General features: G+C 35.8%; 1 protein-coding gene across 3 annotated transcripts; it reads right to left on the bottom strand.

The window, feature by feature from the left end:
• Positions 1-331: 331 nt before the first annotated feature.
• LOC125676742 (E3 ubiquitin-protein ligase RNF144B-like) lies at positions 332-21,941 on the bottom strand. 3 transcript variants are annotated; one of them, XM_048914566.2, is made up of 4 exons: positions 21,829-21,941; positions 15,775-15,867; positions 7,690-7,966; positions 332-1,094 (listed from the first exon to the last, which is right to left on the bottom strand). In XM_048914566.2, exons 1-4 carry the CDS (start codon positions 21,844-21,846, stop codon positions 427-429), a joined length of 1,056 nt encoding a protein of 351 aa, XP_048770523.2. In that variant the 5' UTR covers positions 21,847-21,941; the 3' UTR covers positions 332-426. The 3 variants fall into 3 exon arrangements, 2 of the variants coding, with proteins under 2 accessions (XP_048770523.2, XP_056015871.1); XM_056159896.1 differs by lacking the exon at positions 332-1,094 and adding an exon at positions 6,061-6,175; XR_008801705.1 differs by lacking the exons at positions 15,775-15,867; positions 21,829-21,941 and adding an exon at positions 8,583-8,880 and having other exon boundaries at positions 336-1,094.
• Positions 21,942-22,221: the final 280 nt, after the last annotated feature.

Genomic DNA, 22,221 nt, shown 5'->3' with positions numbered 1-22,221 from the left:
TTTGCAAAAATCGTGGCCTCCAAGGGTAGTTTGGGCCATAATAGGGACTAAGGTTTTGCATGCAAATATGTATGGAAAGTCTTCAAAAATGGGCCAAGGTGACTCAGGTGAGCGATATGGCCCATGGGCCTCTTGTTATCTTCACCTGTCGTGTTCTAGAATTTCCATGAGCCTCAGTAGAGCCTTGAAACCAAACACACACTAAAGAGAAATTGACACCATATTTCTTTTTCTAATGTACAATACTGAATGCGGTTATTTCTTTGGACACGCCAATGAGCATTTTTTGCTTCGCTCCGTCAAACAGTCACATCGTTATGATTGTATATGTTGTACTTCCTGTAGACGTGTACATACTACATTTACATACACTTGTTCTTATTGCATAAAAAACAACACCAACAACATATTAAAAATAATATTTCCTCATTTATGTTCATTTTCAAGCAATGTTTTCACCTTTTGGACAGGTGCCACCATACAAGGTTCATTAAATTTACCGCAAAGAAAATCTCCTTTCTCTGGTTTTAATTTTAAACATATAAAACAAAATTCAACTTTGCAGGAGTAACAACACATCTGTTTACATGCATCATTTATTTCAATTAGCGTAAAGCAGTTCGGACACAGGCGTCTTGATGGAACGTTTTGAACGCTAGAATATCCAGAAGTTATTTTAGAACAGCCATTTAAAATATTTTGAATTTCACAAAAGGAAAAAGCATTCTGCTGTTCAAAACAGCATGCGTGATCATGTCGCCACTCGTCCAAACAAATCCAGCAGAAAATAGCGTCCATTCCATTTTCAGCACATAATTGACAACGCATAATTGGAGTAGAATCATTCTGTTTTGTGCAGTAGCATCTGCACCTCGGACATTTCTTCATACGTGATACCTCTGTATCGTTAATGTAGTTCAGAGTTTTCCTTTCTTGGTAAAACTTCAACTCCTCTTCGTTCAATAGGCATTTTTCTGCTATCTCGGAAAATTCCCATTTTGCATTACAAATCTTTTTTGTATTGCCGTAGCAGTAAATTTCGTGTTTTGCGCTCATAATTTCAACTTTCATGTACTGGAAAAGATTGTCTGGTGCTGTAAAATGAAAGATAATTTCAGGTATCATATGGAAGGTGAAGATAACGAACAGTGATCAATCTCATAAATCCTATAAGCAATACAAAATAGATAGTTGGGCAAACACGGACCCCTGGACACACCAGAGGTGGGACCAGGTGCCTAGGAGGAGTAAGCATCCCCTATTGACCGGTCGCACCCGCCGTGAGCCCTATATCCCGATCAGGTAAACGGAGATATATTTCTGTGAATTCAAAATAGTTACAATACGATAAACCAAACAGCAGTCATTGATAAGAAATATACTTAATGAATAATTGAGGAAGTTGTTTAGCATCTATAACAAAGATCATTCATAAATGAACGCATGAAATGTCGAGATGTGCCGCCTAGCTATTACCAGTTGACTTAATATAACATCAATAAAAGTCAGCTGTTGTAGAAATGTCTAATGTAATTGTTAATATAATGCATATTCAGATTGAACACAGGATTTCAGTTTAGGTATCCTGCAATTTAAGGGGTAATGTAGACAAAATTATGGTAAGAATAATGTGTAAATCACGGAAATTATCCATATGCAGAAACGTTTATATAATCGGGAAAGGTGTGACTCGAAAATTTAAATCTTTGTCGGGTGTTAAATTATCCTGTTAGTGGACGAGAAAGGATTGCAATTGGTTATTGAAATCATTATTACTCATTAAGTGCGTGACACTCTGGCAATAAAAAATATATTTTGTTCTTAAGTGGGTAAAAGGCTGGGCAAAACTTTGAATTCTATGTAATTTAACATCCGACATTTATCGTAGGGTCCTAGTAACAAGCATAATACATGCTGATGGTTGATGTTATAAAAGACTGAATTATGTGCATTGAGAAGAACGTTTTGTACCAAAATCAAAATACATGTACGTCACGGACACCGTGCAGTTAAATTGAAATGATATCTGAAAATGTTCTAGTTGAACTAATTTGCATCCAACTAGAAAAACTATACATATTTTTAAAATAAAACGTGTCACCTGAATGCTGCAAGAACATACTGAATTTCAATGTTTCGTCCACAACATTTATCTGATAATGCTTACTTTCATATATTCTTGGAATTCCTATCGTGTTCTATCGTGCGTGCATCCTATCGTATCGTGCGTGTATCATATCGTATCGTGCGTATATCCTATCCTATCGTGTTTTGCGTTTATCAGGTTTTCCGTTTTCTATCGTGTTTTGCGTTTTTCAGGTCTATCGTGTATCGTGTTTTGCGTGTATCAGGTTTTCCGTTTATCGTGTAGCTTTGGAAGCTATCGGGATTGTATATCAAATAAAATGAAAATGTACGATACTTTTCGAAAGCTTTGTTTGTTTTGTTAAAGAAGCTATTTTTAGGAATCGAGAAAAGACAGTATAATTGAAGGAGAACATAAAGCTGTCGATTTTAAGGGAGAAGAAAAGCTATATATCTGTCCAGAGATGGTGAAAATTTATCACAATTTCTTTCTAAGTAGTATGAAAAGTAGGCAGTGGTTTGCTGAGCAAACCGGGGACAGTAAATCTGAAAGCTCCTTCATCTGAAGTTCATAAACGTTTGTTTGTCTAGAAACAATTATTTTTGATTAACACTAACAGTTCCGATTTGAAAGGAAAATTCAGTAAATTACATTGTTTATTACGTATATTTTAATAAAGGCTCTTTTTCTTCCGATTTTCCCACCTGTATTCTATCTATATACATGTACCAACTACTGAACTCGTGCTCGTCCGTACATCACCCGTGTTTTAACTGCAAACATTCTCGGGGACATTGTATTTCACACATTTAGAAGATTAAGTTTTTAAAGGGTGCAATGGTGTTGCATCCCCTATGAATCTGCTCAACTGGGCACGGATCGGCAGTCATCGTTGGTTGTTTTTTTTTTACTGACACATGTGTGAGTACACGTGTACATATACCAATAGTCGTACGGGTAGATACTGTTAATTGATGCCGGTTTTGATGATTATTTGAATTGTTTTACGTACTAAACACAAAAATCTTTAAGCATTTCAAAATTGTGAATTTAAAAAGGCCGGGTTTTGTTTATTTTTTCATAGTTTATTTATGTTTTATTATTAAGACATCAATTCAAATACAAATGTTCCAATTACTTATGACTATCAATTATCACTCATAGTGTAGAAATATCTAACGTATGAAGGTTTGGTGTAGTGCAGTGGATGTTTTCAAAGCGGTCATGGTGAAAATAATTGTAATTGTTGAATGGCCGGTAAACTTAGAGCTTGATCCAAAAGAACCCCCTCCTCGCTACACAAAAACTATTACTTGGTTTTATTTCACATTCAAGATAATAGACATTAGAATAGGACAGCTACTGAGGCATGATATCACTACATTTTATTGCATTTAGTTAATTCACTGTGTAATGTATATATTAAACATTAAGTGAAACTATAATTTTATAATTATTGGCTGGGACAATTCATATAGATATCAAATAATGAATTAAAAACCATATATAGTTTAGTTTCCCGATTTTAGCTGTGATGGTGTAAACGAATTGAATTAAAAATATTTTGTTTTAAAAATTACGACCGTGGATTAAAGAAATTATACGTTTTAGGCGTATGATGAATACTGAAATCCTTCAGTATTATTATCAACATAATGTACATTGTAATTATGTTGTAGGTATCAAAATTTCGTTCTGTCTAAATTACTTTATCGTGTTTTGCGCTTATCAGGTCTATCGTGAAGATCGTTTATCAGGTTTATCGTGTATCCTATCGTATCGTGCGTGCATCCTATCCTATCGTGCGTGTATCGTGTTGCATCATTTATCATGTCAAGAATAACGTTGCGGGTACTGTATTGATACTCCAGAAATCAAATTTTATTAGATTTGTCATTGGTTGTCAACAAAACTTTGCCTCGCGTTCTATGGATTTAAACAACTTAATGATATCCCTTATCAGTTCGATGATTAACCCTCTACAAAACTTCGTGGGATTGTCAAATTCATAGAAGACTTGGCGAAGCCGACTCTACTACATATATGGTCTTTAACAAACCAACAAACTGTGGATAGTCCGTACAAACTAACAAACGTTATTCTTAACATTTCTACCATGTTCTGTCGTGCATGAATCCTATCATAATATACGTGCATCCTATCGTATTATGTTCTGAGTTTAGGTATTCAATTTTTATCGTGTTTTGCGTTTATCGGATATTTAGTTTATCGTGAAAATCGTTTATCATGCAACTTCCGAAAATATCGGGATCATACATGTAATTCAAATTTAATGAAAAAAGTATATTTTCTGAATTTTATTTTTAGCTTTGTCTAAGGAGAGAATTTGTAAAAATCAAGAAAAACAAATGCTTGAAAGATAAAGATGACAAAGAGTGATCAATCTCATAAATTTCATAAGCAATACAAAAATAGATAGTTGGGCAAGCAGAGACTACTGGACACATCAGAGGTGATATAACAGGAGTAAACATCCACTCTCAACCGGTCACACCCACCATGAGCCCTATATCTTGATCAAGTAATCGGAGTCATCCGTAGTTAAAATCAGTGTGCCATGAACGGTCTAACAATCGGTATGGAACACGTCAGACGGCATTTATCTCTCTCATGAATAGCTTGATCCTTGAACAAATTTGGCTCCAGTTTTTTGGCGCTCTACTTTTCCTATTAGCTCTTACAAGTTTATTGTTATTCCAAATTTCCAAAGTTCCGCTTGAGCCTCATTGAAGAGACATTGTTTGTCGAAATGCGCACCTGGGCTCTAATTCACAAAATATATTATGACTAAGATCAAAATTTACGAATATCAATGTAATTTTCTTCTTTTTCATTTCTTGTAGATTTTGTTAAGTAATACCTGAAGTCGGTATTTGAATATCAGACAGATTTGTTGTTTTCACCTTAGACATAGGATACTTTGTGAATAAGGACACTGGTGCATCAAAATTGGTACCGTATAAGTTTTACACCATACTTCTGTTTTAGATACATTTAATATCCCTGTCAATGGGATAGATGAATATAAGTTCCGAACCTATACTGGATTCCTAAACTCTACATAAACCTTTACTAAGAAAGGAGCATTGTTGGATCCGAGTCAATTATCTACCAAGTCCTTAGGTTTGTTTCTCTCGAAAATATGAACATCTCAGAAGGAGAAACCGCAAAAGTACATGTACTGTACACAAAATAAGTCAGATGTGGTTTTTAAAAGATTACAAAGAAGCAAAACATTTTGTAGGTCAAGAAAATCAGAACATATAACTTTTCAACACTCTCCATGACAATTCATCACGATGAATTATAAAACTAGACCTTTTCATATCATAGACGGTCTCTTCGTCAACAAAAATGGAAAAACGAAGTACAATATCTAGTGATCAGTCATCCAAAATGGAGTTCCTCATTTACAATAATTTCGTAGTCTTTGGTGATTAAGTCTTAAAACAGTCTGTTGAAATACCCATGGACTCTAATTGAGCCTCTTTGTTAGCTGACCTGTTTTCATTCTTATGAAGTAGATTTGATTTAAAAGCTTCTACATAAGAAGAAAAATAGCTTGTCATGGCCTTCATTTCGACATTTAGATTTATCGATGACGTTTTATCTATGAACAATAACCAATTTAATTGATATGTTGATTAGATATATCGATGTGAAATCGAACTAAAATACACCACCGAATCCTTTACATGGTCTTTGTAGTAAGATTTTTTGCCCTTGATATTCATTTTCAAAATATATCTAAGTATCACTAAACACTAGGGAAATATTATCAGTGAGGAGGTCCAGCATTTTTTATTTCAATTTTAGGATATTTGTGCGCAAGATCAGAGATTTGTGTAACAAAGACATCTTTTAATCGATATTCCTTTTTCAATTTTTGTTGGTGAAGCAACTATATATGATGTCAAAAAGCCCAGTCTTTAATTTATCGATAAGATGCTTACTCCTCCTAGGCACCTCATCCCACCTCTGATGTGTCCAGGGGTCCATGCTTGCCCAACTATCTATTTTGTATTACTTGTAGGAGATGTGAGATTAATCACTGTTCTTTATCTTCACCTTTAATGTATAAAGTGTTGAAAAGTGATACGTTTTAACATTGTTAATTTGAGAACACATGCAATTTCATTTTTTTACAATCCACATTTAATTTACACTACTTCTCGCCTATGAATTTTGAAATCCTTTACTATTATCATCAACATTATGTAATCGGCAAATCAATTTGCAGACATGAGGAATTAGTTCTGTCTCCATTGTGTCCAAATTTACAACATTTCTATCGGGTCTTCCTTTTTTTGTGTGAATATTTATTATCGTGTTTTGTGTTGACCAGGTCTATCGTGAAGATCATTTATCAGGTCTTACGTTTATCGTGAAGATAGTTTATTGTATTTTGCGTTCATCACATTTATCATTTTGTATCGTTTTTCATGTCAAGAATGATGTTGCGGGTACTGTAATGAGTGATGTCCTTTGCAGAGGACAACTATTTATTATGTGTAGTACCGTGGGGATCCGGGCTAGATAGGTCCTCAGTACCCTTACTAGTCATAATTGACAATTAAATGAGATGATTCTTCGGATGATATCGCAAAGAGCGAGGCCCCGTGTCACAGCAAGTGTGGCACTGTAAAGACCCATCCCTGTCACTAGGCTGTAAGCGCCGAGCATAGGCCTAAAATATGCCACCCTTCATCGGCAATGATAACATCTCTGTATGAGTGGAATCTTCTTGAGTGTGGCATTAAACAACATACAGTCATTCAATATTTCATGTTAATAAGAAGGGCCTCCGTGCCCGAGTTTTTAGAGCATAGTACTCACAAAAATATGGCCTCTCACCCCTGTCAGCGCCGGTTCGAATCCCACTCGCGCCGGTAAGTGAGAAAGTTTCCCAGTTTACTTTCAGAAGGTCGGTGGTCTCTTCTCATGTATACTGTATTTGGGTTCTCTCTTCCACCAATAAAAACTGGGCACCACCAGATAAATAAAAACTTGTTGAGTGAGGCGGAAAACATCAGTCAACAAGTTAATAAGAATCACAATCAAAAAGTATTTTCTAACGTTTATACCATCTTTCATGTACTTTGATAATTGTTTTGTTTTATGGAGGACCAATATCTCTTATATTTTAATATGGACAGAAAAGAATTATAATACGGCGTTTTTAACATAATGTTGCCGTCTTTTAGCTGGACAACGAGAAACATGTCCATGTTTTGACGTTCTTCATAATATGACTGTGACATAGGTGGATCCTAGGAGTTTGTTTTATGCAAGAAGATATTATCCTGACTTATATATGCAAACAATGTAAACAAATGGTGATTTAGTAAATGAATATAACTATAAGAAATGAACAGCACTTTTGAGTTCTTCATGGTCAATATGAACGCATTTGGATTTGAGACCTCGTATCCAAATCTGTTCATATTGACTATGGACAGGTCAACAGTGTTGTTCATTTCATAATTATATAGACTTCAATCAATTATGGAACATACACACTTTTTACTGTAATATATTCTAAAACCTTCTTAACGTCAATGAAATTTAAGACAGCGACTTACTTATAGCATGCCCACAGGACATTAAAACGGTTTTTTCACCTCCCTCTGGAAATACTATGTCTTCCTTAGCTGATATATAACGTTTCAACTTTGGAGGGAAATTTTCCACACTACGTTGTTTGCTACACAGGAGCATTGGGATGGGAAATGGCAACATAAATGTTGGGAATTCATCTGAATAAACGAAATAGTAGTTCATATCCACAATGTCGATATCCACTGCCTCTATTTTTAGATCCTTTGCAATGATGCATTTGCATTCACCAACAGTATCTGCCTATACAAAAATAAAATAACGTATATTGTGATCTCGTTTTCAGTAGTAACACTGCCGAAAAAACAGATGTAGTTCCGAAAAAAAGTAAAATGAAAATATCGGAGTTTTATCACAGAAACTTTTCATCAGATATGCTTTGTTTGTAAAAATAGTAAGATGCACAGCAGTTACGCATGCAATTAAACAGCGATATACGTACGTAACTCGGTGTATATCTCTAAACATTGAGAAAATATTCATCAAATATCAAGCTAAGCGGAATATACAGACGTACACACTTCATCAATTTAGAATCAATATTATCTGAGAAAAAAATGTATTATCATAAACTCTTTCGAAGATATAGCTTCTTTATTACAGCCTTTGTGTACCCGATTCGATGCATTGTTACAACTTAATATCCCATACAGTAGATCTTACATTTACTAACAAATGAACATGCAAAAAAACTTCATTTGGGCACTCAATTCAAATATCTACATTGAAACCTTGTTGCAATAGATTAAAAGTATAAAGAATATTAAAACCGTGTTTTAAGCACATCAAAGCGAAAGTACGTACCATATACCCCTTTGTGTTTAATAAAACATAAGCGATCAAAAATTGTATAGGTTACATGAATATGTTTTGGTTCCAGCTGACAAAACTTGTAACGACATTGTCTTCATTTGTAAGGTTCATTATCACAGCTGTATCTGAAACGAACTTGGCATTATTCCGTATTTGGTAATCATAATTATACTCCAACTGCCCTTTCAAAAGATGCAATTCTTATAAATCATGCTTCAGTTTTAGACACATTTAATATCCCAGTCAATGAAAGGGGTAAACATTAGTTACTGTACATATACTGGATTCCTAAACTACACAAAACTCCCTACAAAGATACATTGCTCGATCTAATACATTCTCTATCACAACATATGCTAGACATGGTAAATCCAGTGTAGATTCTGAAAATTTCTGAAGAATTTTCAGTAAATTTGAATTCTCAAAACTTCTCTAAAACCAACAATATCAAAACGTATAACAATTTAACCTTTTACACGACCATTTATCACGATGTATTAAAGACTAGAGTTTATAACACCATAAACTGTTGCCTCTTCATCAGAAATGGGAAAAAGGGAAATATTCTTATCTGGTTATCAATCATCCAAAATGACTTTGTTAAACACTACTCCGATTCCATGCACACGTTCTCCGAGGTTGAAATAAAAATATAATATAGATCCTCATTCATATTATATGTGTTTTCAGAGGAGACACGACTCTCCCCCGTGCAGACATTATCACGTGTTGAAATACATTAGAAAAAACAACAGACGATACCGGTGTTCTAAGAAGGGATTCCTAAATGACCAAGTATGCTTTGTCGAACACCAACTGACCTAGTAGTGTCTTGTCACAAACCATAAAGCGGATCTGACCATAAAATGTTTTATTACTATTTTTTGCGTCGTTTGTTTGATAATCTAATCAAAATCAAAACAGTTAACCTTGTAAAAAGATCAAACTATAGACAGATCTACCTTGGAGAAAATGATTTTATTATTTTTAAAAATGCTAGTTAAACTTTCGCTGAGGGTATGCTAGTGTCGATGGGGATTGTGGTATTTGAATAAATTTAAAGGTAGAAAGGTAAAAATATGCTGTAGTGAAAGTTGAAGATCAATCTCATAGATAATATAAGCAGTACAGAATAGATAGTTGGGCAAACACGGACTGATATACCAGATGTTTGATTAGGTCCCTAAGAAAAGCAACACCCACCGTAAACCCCATATCTTGATCAAGTCGACGAAATCATCAATAGTCAAAATCAATGTGCCAAGAACGGCTTAACAATCGATATGAAACATATCAGACAGCATTTGACCCATTGAAAGGTTGTATTGGCCAATTTGATCGTCATGACGACCACGTAATGTAAGGAAATAGTTTAAACCGTCATAATTCCTTTAAGACAGTATCCACAAATATTTTAATGCATCAAGATGGTGGCATCCTGGCGAGTACAAAGACAGTTTTTGTGATAACACTTAGCGCCAATGTTACATTTTCTGTATACTGTCACGTCATGTTAATCGTGTTCTCGGACAATGGATAGATAACATCAGGATTTCATATGTAATTTGCACCTAGAAATATGCACTACTGAAGAGGCTTTCTACGATAGAACCATGCAAAACCAAACAAATCTAACATGGAAGCTGCTAACGAACTTTTAAATCTTGTATGATTTGTGAAGAGTATTTTGCCACTTAAATCTTATTTTGTGGCAAAATCAACAAGTATCCCTGAACTTACACCGAGGGCGGATTCTATTCTAGCAAACCATTCGTGATCACTTCCATGCCCAAATGGGGTAATTTCAGTCAGCCATTGTCATATTCAATATATAATAAATACATATAAAGTTAAATGTGCATTATTGTTGAGAACAGTATAGTTGAATTAATAAACATAACTTTTAAGTTCACTCTCCTGATTTATGTCGTATAGTGTTTTGATTACATGTAGCAATATTAAGTTATCTCCCAAATTAAATGCTGTTTATAGTGGGTTTTAAAACTTCAAGAAGCGCTTTAAATAAATAGCGCTCTGGTTTCAACACAGGATTATGAGTAAAGTATTGCTAACAAAAGGGGTTTTAGTTGCAAATAATTAAAACTTGATTTATATGGCGGACAAATGTTATCAGAAAATCCTCTCCCTTTGTGGAAGTCTGGGATATTCAATATGTTCATCAGAAATTGTGTTAATTTCAGAATTGTAAATTCTTAATTGCCATGGATTTAAAATCAAACTGTCAAACTTTACCAGCATGTCTACGCCAATACCTGGGACAAGGAACAACATGGTGTCACCCATTACAGGACAAATCTGACACAGTTGTGTCGGAAGGGTGACATTTATCCAAAGCTGATATATCTGCCGTTTGGTTCGAGCTGACAACACATGTTCCCTTTGGTTGATATGCCATTTTAAACTTTCTGTTTACGCACAAATATTGAAGTAAACTACTTATTCATATTACTATCTATATTTCATTACTTGTGGGAGTTATGGGATTGACCACTGTTCGTTATATTCACCTTTCATTACTTATATATATATGAGTGTAAATTTTTTTATTGCAATTTGAAATTTAAGATATCAACTCGCTCAGTGCATTGCTATAGTGAATAGTGACATATTTTTGTAAATTAAAATTCAATATATCTGAGAAATATGATGCATCATATTTGCAGGCAATGCATTGAAAACGACAACAGTAGTGTCCAGATTAAAAGAAGAGTTAAAAAGTATGATATGCAAAAATGTCTGAATGAAATTGAATATGAAGTAACACCTTTTAACATCTATAAATAACAAATATATAATTTGCTAGAATTTCTATTGGAAAATGGATTCAACCATGTTCGAATCTAAAATCAATTGAAAAAAAATAATAATAAAAATTAATGAAAACATTACCTAGTTTGATGCAAATGGGTAGCATTTTCGTCATTTTAACATTTATTGATGTGCATTGTAAATCAACTTTAAATTGCTTATGTGTTATGAATTACTAGGTGTATCTGCAATATCATGAAATGGGTATGATTTAATTGCAATGCTTAAATTTTGCAATAAACCAAACAGAATAGTATAGTATCTGAAATTATCAATACATCAAAACTAGCAAAGAGGAAACAAAGTGTCACACATTTCCACGGCTACTCATTCCATCACTGTGTACAAGGCTACAAGCTGGTGACCGTAGTATATATTACGGCCATGGGGTTGTACACAGTGATGTAATGGGATACAATCGTTACCTATATATTCAAGTTATGTTATGTACAATATATCTACCGAGTATCATGTAATTCCTACACATGTCCAACAATAAAGCATGGTTCTACCGTAGACACCACCTATAAGGATAGTACTCGATAAACTTGATATCAACAGCCTTACTGGGCACGAGTGGATTAGCAAAATGTATCACTAGCCCAAGGGCAGTGCAATCTTAGCAAAAAATCCTGTTCTGCATATAAATATATTTAAGCTAAATTCTAATATTCAGCAACAGTATAAACCAATATCTCTTCTTAATAGATTCTAAACTATGCACCTTTTGTGAGAGGGAAGACGAAACAATTTACCATTTACTTTGGGATTGTCCAAAAGTACAACAATTATTATCAGAATTTATCAGATATTGCAATTCAAAGGAGATTGAAATAGAATTTGGTGTTAAAATTTTTATATTTGTTGATACAAAACAAAAACATTTCAGGTCATACAATGCATTACTTATAATAATCAAAATATATATATAGGAATAAATACCAAAAATCAGCTAACAGTTAAAGCCCTTATACATGATTGGACACAATTGTATCAACTCAATCAGGATAGTTATAAGCAAGGTGAAGATAACGAACAGTGATCAATTTCATAACTCCCACAAGCAATACAAAATAGATAGTTGGGCAAACACGGACCCCCGGGCACACCAGAGTTGGGATCAGGTGCTTAGGAGGAGAAAGCATCCCCTGTTGACCGATCACACCCGCCGTGAGCCCTATATCCGGATCAGGTAAACGGAATCATCTGCAGTCAAACTCAGTGTGCCAAGAACGGCTTAACAATCGGTATGAAACACGTCAGACAGCATTTGACCCAATGCAAGGTTGTATTGACGAACTAGATCGTTATAACGACCATAGAATTTGAAAAATGCTGACTTCAATCGAGACTGTTGAAATCCCTGTACCATCAACTTGTTTGTCAGTAGCTGACCTCGATTCAAAAACTGACTATACCCAGAACAAGTTCTTGTATATCGAATCAGATGAGATAGATAAACACCATATGCAGGTGATAATGGAATATTGCTACACAAATATGGGAAGTTGACGATGGAGAAACTGAAATCATTCCATTTGTAATACAGTTGAGTTGTCAGTTTGCAGTTAATGTCTACTTTCAATAAAATATCTAAGTATGAAGCAGAAGTGGACGACTCTGTGGTGTCCTTTATTTCGAGCTCACAGGGATATATCAAATCGACATATGATCACTGTTCGTTATCTTCACTTTGCATGAATGAAAGCTATCATTGTTAATAGACAAAACGTCATCGATATATATATAAGTTGAAGTTTAAAACAGACTGGGCAAAATGGTCTCCATTAGTCAACTGACTCCCTCCCCTTTCTCTCTTTGATGTGCCCGAAAGTACCTATTCCGATGAAATGCTTTACATAATATAAGTAGCATTAACACAACGAAAGGCAAAAATAACAAACAGTGATCAATCTCATAAATACTGTAAGCAATATAGAACAGAGCGTTGAACAAACACGGACCCCTGCATAAACCAGGGGTGGAAGCAGGTGTCTAGGGGGAGTAATCATCCCCTGTCGACAGGCCACACCCGCCGACAGTCCTATATTTTGATAAGGTAAACGATGTTATTCGCATTCAAAATCAGTTTGCCAAGATGGGCTAACAATTGGCATGAAAAATTTCAGACAGTATATGACCCAATGATATGTTGTATTGGCCAATTATATCGTTATAACGACCGTATAATTTACGAGATGTTGATTTTAAACGAGACTATTGGACCTCCTGAACAATCAACTTGTTTCTCAGTAGTCTGCTTCGATTTAAAAACTGAACACAGGGAGAACAAGCTCTTGCGTATCGATTCAGTTGAGAGATGTAAACACCATTTGCAGGTGATAATGGGTTATTGCTACATAAATATGGAAAGTTGATGATGGCGAAGTTGAAATCATCCCGTTGGTCATAAAGTTGAGTTGTCAGATTGCCATTATTCACTTTCGATACAATATCTAAGTATGAAGCAGAAGTGGACGACTATGCTGTGTTTTTGTCGAGTGCACTGGGATATATTGAATCGACATATGAATGAAAATCATTGTTGTTAATAGATAAGGCATCGTCAATATATCTAAATGTCTAATTGAAGGCCACAGCACAGCAAAAGCTTTTGTATATTCTGATTCATAGGAATATAAAAACAGGTCAGCTAACGGATGAGCACAATTCGCGTCCATGTGAATTCCAACAGACTGTTGAAGGACTGATCTCCAAAACCACGAAGATATCGTCAATGAGGAACTCCAGCATGTTTTTATGCCAATTTGTTTGGATGACTGATCACTAGATAGGAATATTTAAGTTTTCCATTTTTGTTGAAGAAACAACTGTCTATGATGTCAAAAAGTCTAGTCTTTGATTTATCGTGAGAAATGACCGTGTAAAGAGTTGAAAAGTCATAGGTTTTAATTTTGATGATTTGAGAAATGTTTTGTGATTGCAAGTTTACTAAAAGTTCTTTAGAATTTTTCAGAATCCACATTTGATTTACTGACATACGTAGACGCACAGTACGTTTGATGTTTCTCCTTTACGGTTGCTAATATTTTCGTGAGGAACAAATACAGGGACTTGGTAGAACATTTACTGCATCCAGCAATGTATATGTTTGTAAGGTTTTTTGATCGAGTTTAGGTGTATCTTTGTTTGTTAGAGTTTCTGTGAAGTTTAAGCTAGTTTGTGACTAATTTGGACCTGTCCTAGAATGAAAACCCTAAGGTTTAGAAATTCCCAATTCTGGAACATCCTCTCCTGTATTTTTTAGATATGTTCTTATTTTTGATACCATATCGGCAAATGTCAATGACAAAGACAATACTCACTATGATAAAGACCGTGGACCCAAAACTCTTACCCCTAGTATCAGGAAAATAACAAGTTTGGTAAAGGACTACTTGCTCGTTCTAAATATTTATAATGAGTTTCAATTTAACATAAATAGCAGGAAAGAATATGTTTTAAATGACATATATGTATACGAAGTTAAACCATGTCCTGGGATCAAAATATCTACTTAAAGAATCATTAAATTTACAATTCTGGTCTAGGCCCCAGACAACAGACAGTAACTCGGTTGATCTAAAATGGGGCTACTGTCTATGACATTACACTAAAATCTATAACATCGATTGTGTAAATATACCTCATACATTTTGGACCACAGGATAACGCTCAAATACAATCAAACATTCTTTGAGCATTATATTGTGCATGTTGTCACATATTGAGCATCACTGAAGAGACATTATTTGTCGAAATACGCATCTGGTGCATCAAAATTCGTACCGTATAAGTTTTACATTATGACCCCTGGGTCGAGGCCTCTGCTGGTGGACTGTTAGTCCCCGAGGGTCTCTACAGCCCAGTAGCTAAGTACTTCGTTACTAGCTTGAAAATACGAATGTATATTTAATTGCTGTTATAAAATCTAGAAAATCATTTCAAAATTAAGGATTATCTCCCTCATGCATAGCTCTTATCCTTGGACGAATTTGGCTCCACTTTTTTGGCACGCTGTTTTTGGCGATATTTAGCTCTAAAACTTCATAGTTATTTCGGATTTCAAATATTTCGGTTGAGCATCACTGAAGATACATTATTTGTCGAAATGCGCATCTGGTGTATCAAAATTGGTACCGTATACGTTTACATAATGTACTTTTGCAGCTGGTTACATCTTAATACGAGTGAAATACTCTCGACATGTCATGAAGCAAACAAACAAACTTAACCTTTAAAGTGTTTTACTCATGTCGAGGCAGTTGTTACAGTGTTGATGCATATGTATGTCAAAAAATAAAACTCACCAGAAACATGCGTCATGATTCATAACAAAGCAGTCACATCAAATTGGTGGAGATGAAACTAGTTAGTAAGTATTTTAAAAAGTGGATTGAATTATTTACCTTTGGGTAAGTGCTCAACATTGATCCTGTCAAATTGATAAATGATAGATGTCCGATAGGAGGCAATGGTGTCAGTTTCTTTGCACTAGGGGGCTGAAATGAAATGTATTTCCTTTCCAGTAATATCAACATATTCATGTTAATGAGCAGATATACTTGTTATGCAAGACTTGAACTTACAAACTGTGCGCAACGACATTTTGGCCATACGTGTATATGATTCTCATCAACGCGCATTGAAAAACAATTTTAGGTTTTGTATTCGTTTAAATGCAACTATAAATAGTTCACGTCAATATATGATTTTTTTATATTCCTGGGAAACAAATTGTATTCAAAACATTCTACACGAAAACAACAACTATCTTGCTGTGGCACTGAGTCGACATTTAGATATTTTACGACGATTTATCTATTAAGAATAACCATCTTCATTTATATATTGATTCGATATATCACTGTGAACTCGAGATAAAAGACATCACATAGTCATCCACATCTGATTCACACTAACATATTTTATTGAAAATTAATGCTACAGTCCCTGAACGTTCTTTTCAACTTGAACAGTGAGCGAACGGTCAATGCATGTAGGACGAATGGTGAACGCACATAGGGGGAACGGTGAATGCACAGAGAGCGAACGCTGAACGCAATTTGGTGAACGTTTGGTGAACGGTGGACGAACGCAGAACGCGAATGGAGTAAAAATTCGAGCGCAATATGCACAGTAAGCGCACGGTGAACGCAATATAAACTATTCATTTGGAATGTTTCTGATTTCCCCCTTTGATTGTATTTATTCGAATATCAGGTAAGAAAGAATAAATACATTTAATCAATAGATAAGTAATGTAATATACATGTAACAGAATAGGGTAACTCCATGTTCTACTGTTCTGAATGTATTTTTCGCATGAAATTATCGCACATTTCACATCAATTCACGCAGCAATCATAAACAAAAAGTGAACTCCATGTGTTCAGTACAACATTTATTACCATTATTATTAGTGTGACCAAGGATTGCATTTATATCGTTTAATATCTGTATATCTTTGATGCAGATAAAACTAACTACTGCACTGAACTACATGTACAGTGCTTAAATAATTCATTATTTGCGAGAGGAATACAACAACGTATGAGAAAAAAAAAACAAGTACATCTTTTATGAGAGATAAACGATGCTTGTCGAAAGCAGTAAATACATTTATCACAATGTATCTCATATATATACTACTCAAAATTTGATAAGAATTATAGATATTTTTCTGTTTAAAAATTAATAACTGCATAACTGGCAATATTGTGTCCAAGTGAAATCAAAAACGTCTTCAACAAACTTGCACGTGCATTTCATGCCATGGGGAATGCGTTTCTCATCACAGTTTATGTTTTTGCTACCATTGCACGATTTTCACTCAGGCATCAGTGTCTGATTCTTTCTAAAATTTCAAACTCACTTGAGTGTTTACACTACGTTTATCAACACAATGCCCCTTCAACGTTAAGGCGTCGCCTGACGACAGAACATCTGGGCAGATGTATTGGAATGCTTGACACTGGCTATTCACAATGTGACGTTGCAAATGCACTAAACGTCAGCCAGAGCGTTGTAAACAGGGCCTAGAACCGACAGCAAACTTTTGGTACAGCAGCACACCTACATGGGGGTGGTCGTCAGAGGTCGACAACCCAACGCCAAGACCATTTTGTTGTTCTTCAGGCACGACGCCATCCCTTCTGGACAGCAACCAGCCTACGTAACGACCTCCTGAACGCCTCGGGGGTGAATGTGTCCACTCAGACGATACGGAATCGGCTTCACAATGCAGGTCTCAACTCGAGAAGGGCATGTGTTTGAGTCCCTCTGACTGTTCGACACCGGCGGGAGCGATTGGATTGGGCTGAAGATCATGTCACTTGGACACAGAACGATTGGGTTCAAATTCTGTTCACCGATGAGTCCAGGTATTGTTTGGACTTTACAGACAGGAGGCACCGAGTGTGGCGAAGACAACGTGAACATTTCCATGATGCTAACATCAGTGATCATGACCGTTATGGTGGTGGTTCCATCATGGTCTGGGGTGGAATCAGCAGAGATGGAAGAACAGATCTTCATGTCCTGGAGAGAGGAACATTGACGGAGGTGCATTACTGAGATGAGATCCTCGATGTTTATGTCAGATCCTACGCTGGTGCTGTTGGTCCTGAGTTCATCCTGATGGATGATAACGTCCGTCCTCATCGCGACAGGGTGGGGGAGCAGTACCTTCAACAGGAGACAATTGTCCGTATGGACTGGCCAGCGCGTTCGCCGGACTTGAACCCGATTGAGGATGTATGGAACATGCTGCAGGTTGCCCTTTCACGCCGTAGAGCACAACCCATGACTTTGGCAGAGCTCGGAAACGCCCTCGTGGAAGAGTGGAACAACCTTCCCATTGGAAACATCCGGGTGCTTATTGACAGCATGGCTCGACATTGTCAAGCCGTCATTGATGCTAGGGGAGGCCATACCCGGTATTGACACTTTATCGACTAAGTGTAATGATGGATTATCCCCCAAATCTGTGTAATTCTTTCTCTGGTTTGCTGTTAACTTTTTGTAAGGAAATGCCTTTTGGTGTTGTTATCAGATTTCAAGCATTCCGTATTGATAAAAGATCATGCCGTTCATGAATTTTCATTCATAACCTGAGTAAACACGTTTCTGAGTCAAATTTATGTCTTTTGTAATGTTAGTGGTAAATTACACGCATATAACCTAGTGATCCTTATCAAATTTTGAGTAGTATATCTATCTATCTATCTATCTATCTATCTATCTATCTATCTATCTATCTATCTATCTATCTATATATATATATATATATATATATATATATATATATATATATATATTTCCAAGGGAAGTCGTTGTGGCCGAGTGGACTTACCCACTGGTTTGACAATCTTGCTAGGCGGTGGGTGCCGTACGTCGCTGGTTCGAGCCCGGGCTGGGGCCAAAATTTTCAGTACCTAGTTGTGATTATTTAGTGCTTTATATATTAATTAATTGATTTTCACATGTATCGTTTAGATCCTAGGGGTAAACGTAAGGTTGGGTGTTATAATTGTTTGTTTGTGCTTTATATATATATATATATATATATATATATATATATATATACATACATACATACATACATATATATATATATATATATATATATATATATATATATATATATATATTTTATATATATATATTTTCGAATGCAGTGTGTATCATGTATGATCCTCTTAAATGTACGTTAAATAACTGTATCCCATTTCCATTCTCAATGACCGTGTAGCGTGTGACAGCGTGTCGAGAATTCCATCGTCATCGAAAGCAAGTTTTAAGACTTGCCTAGATGGTTGAGCGGTCTAGCGCGCTGGTTACATGCTGCTAGGAGATTTGGTTCCGCAGGTCGTGAGTTCAACCCCGGGTAGGGGCGGAAGTGGGTATCCGCATAAAGTGAAATTTTCTGTGCTTTATATTAATTATTTCTTCACTTAGGGCAGTTATGTTCATTTAAGAGTTCATTGCTATTTCTGTGCTTTATATAGAATATTTCGAATGCAGTGTGTATCATGCATAATCCTCTTAAATGTACGTTGAATAACTGTATCCCATTTCCATTCTCAATGACCGTGTAGCGTGTGACAGCGTGTCGAGAATTCCATCGTCATCGAAAGCAAGTTTTAAGACTTGCCTAGATGGTCGAGCGGTCTAGCGCGCTGGTTACATGCTGCTAGGAGATTTGGTTCCGCAGGTCGTGAGTTCAACCCCGGGTAGGGGCGGAAGTGGGTATCCGCATAAAGTGAAATTTTCTGTGTTTTATATTAATTATTTCTTCACTTAGGGCAGTTATGTTCATTTAAGAGTTCATTGCTATTTCTGTGCTTTATATAGAATATTTCGAATGCAGTGTGTATCATGTATGATCCTCTTAAATGTATGTTGAATAACTGTATCCCATTTCCATTCTCAATGACCGTGTAGAGTGTGACAGCGTGTCGAGAATTCCATCGTCATCGAAAGCAAGTTTTAAACTTGCCTAGATGGTCGAGCGGTCTAGCGCGCTGGTTACATGCTGCTAGGAGATTTGGTTCCGCAGGTCGTGAGTTCAACCTCGGGTAGGGGCGGAAGTGGGTATCCACATAAAGTGAAATTTTCTGTGCTTTATATATATATATATATAAAGCACAGAAATAGCAATGAACTTGCCTAGATGGTCGAGTGATCTAGCGCGTTGATTACACGCTGCTAGGAGATTTGGTCGTGAGTTCAACCCAGGGTAGGGACGGAAGTTGGTATCCAAATAAAGTGAAATTCTCTGTGCTTTATATATATATATATATATATATATATATATATATATATATGCGGAACTCTTTGTGAAATCAGTTGCAAAAGACATTTAGGCATGAATGTACATTAAAGTTTGCTTTAGATTTCTTTCTAATTTCAAATTCGAGGTTTTGACTTGTTTAAAATCAAGCTAAGGATGATGATTATGAAATATGTTTTGCCCGAATTTGACAATGCGAAATTGTCTGTGTGGGTGAGGGGGGGGGGGGTGTCTGTTTTAATTTTCGCGTCTCTGTCAAGATCGACTCCATCTCTTTGGTGTTTCCAATGACAATACAAATATACAATTCTGAACGCTGAACGAAACGTGAACGCACGGTGGGCGCACGGTGAGCGCATGCTGAGCGAACGGTAAAATGGTAAAGTATAACGTTTTAGGGATTTTAACGGCAAAATATCAATTTAAATGTACACGTATGACAAACGGGGTGATTCTCTATCGTCAACTTCCTATATTAATGCAGCAACATTCCTTAATCACATGCTTATGCTGTTTATATCTCTCAAATAATTCCTCACATACGAGCTTGTTCTGCATATGATCAGCCCGTGTAGATCCGGATTACTACCCCTTGCTCGTCGTAAGAGGCGACTAAAAGGGGCGGTCCTTCTGATTAGACCGCAAAAACCGAGGCCCCGTATCACAGCAGGTGTGGCACGATAAAGATTCCTCCCTGCTCAAAAGCTGTAAGCACCGAGCGCTGCATAGACCTAAATTTGCAGCCTTTCACCGGCAATGGTGACGTCTCTATATGAATGAAAACTTCTCAAGCGGGACTTTAAATAATATTCAATCAATCAATCTGCGTGTGATCCGCTTTTGAATGAAGGCAGGCTACTGACAATCAAGTTAATGTTGCATGCTTTTCAACAGTCTCGTTAAAATCAGCATTTCGTAGATTCTATGGTCGTTATACTGATCTCGTTTGCCAATACAACAACTTATCATGGGGTCAAATTCTGTCTGAGGTGCATAGGTCATTGTTGGTCTGACACTCTTGTTTTAACAACAGACTATTTTGTTTACCTGATTAAGGTATAGGGCTCATGACGGTTTTGGCAGGGATATTTTTCCTCCTAGGCACCCGATCCCACCTCCCGTATGTCTAGAGATCCATATTTGCCCAACTCTTTATTTTGTATTCCTTGTATGAGATTTATTACTGTTCCTTATCTTTATTCATGGAAAATTATTATATTTGTAGATTTTATAGACTTTGCTGTCGTACGTGGAAAATACGAAATGTTAGTTTTTAGCTTTGATTGGACCCCTAAAAAAATGTAAAGGAGTGGAATTCACTTCTCCGAAGAAAATTATTGGGGATCCGTACTAATAAAATTATTTGTAGTTGCGCTCTCACTAACGGTAGCACCTTGAAAATATTGTATACCGTATATTGATTTCGTTACATTATCTTCATCTTTCATGTAACATAAGATGTTAAATATCCCTTGCTTCACTATATGGATAATTATTTATAGATACGTGTCGCTTTCAAAACTTTTTGGTTAATATAGAAGCGAGAGTTCAGGTTAAAGTTCATTCAAGTGCAAACTTCGAACCTTAGCTAATATTTTCGTTATTTTCGTAGTTGGTGAAATAAGAATTAAAAAAACAAACAAGCAAAAAGTGTATAACAAATGTTTACCTTTTCGTTACTATCCATCTCAACAAGGGGGTTTACATTTGTTACTTTGCATGGATCTATTGACTTCAGTACAATAGTACCCTTATATTCATGTCTTCCTTGATCATCGGCTATTTCGCGGAAAACTGGATTTCGCAACAGGTTAAATTTAAAACATGACCTTGTGTCGATGGTTCAGTGTAAGGATGCCTGTTAGTGCAATACTTTTATACTTTCGTTATCTACATTGTAGGTATAATTGCATTGTTTAGAAATTTCCGAAAAACAACTACTTTAGAATATCTAGTCTAATATGTGCATGTATGTAGTGTATTTGCAGATAACTTTCATCCTATTATATCCCTATGTGTACATTAATTAAATGATCATTATAAAAGACACGACTTTATTCTA

This window comes from Ostrea edulis, chromosome 3, assembly GCF_947568905.1.
Source record: "Ostrea edulis chromosome 3, xbOstEdul1.1, whole genome shotgun sequence".
Classification (NCBI taxonomy): domain Eukaryota; kingdom Metazoa; phylum Mollusca; class Bivalvia; order Ostreida; family Ostreidae; genus Ostrea; species Ostrea edulis.
The sequence above is the reverse complement of the archived record's forward strand: the minus strand, read 5'-3'. Positions and strand labels throughout refer to the sequence as shown.

What these genes read in the sequence shown, in the direction of transcription:
- LOC125676742 (XM_048914566.2), bottom strand. An exon ending in TGTTGAGCACTTACCCAAAG is followed by an intron (nt 7,967 to 15,774) that starts GTAAATAATTCA and finishes ATTTTTGTATAG; the next exon opens with GCAGATACTGTTGGTGAATG. An exon ending in GTCCTGTGGGCATGCTATAA is followed by an intron (nt 1,095 to 7,689) that starts GTAAGTCGCTGT and finishes TTCATTTTACAG; the next exon opens with CACCAGACAATCTTTTCCAG.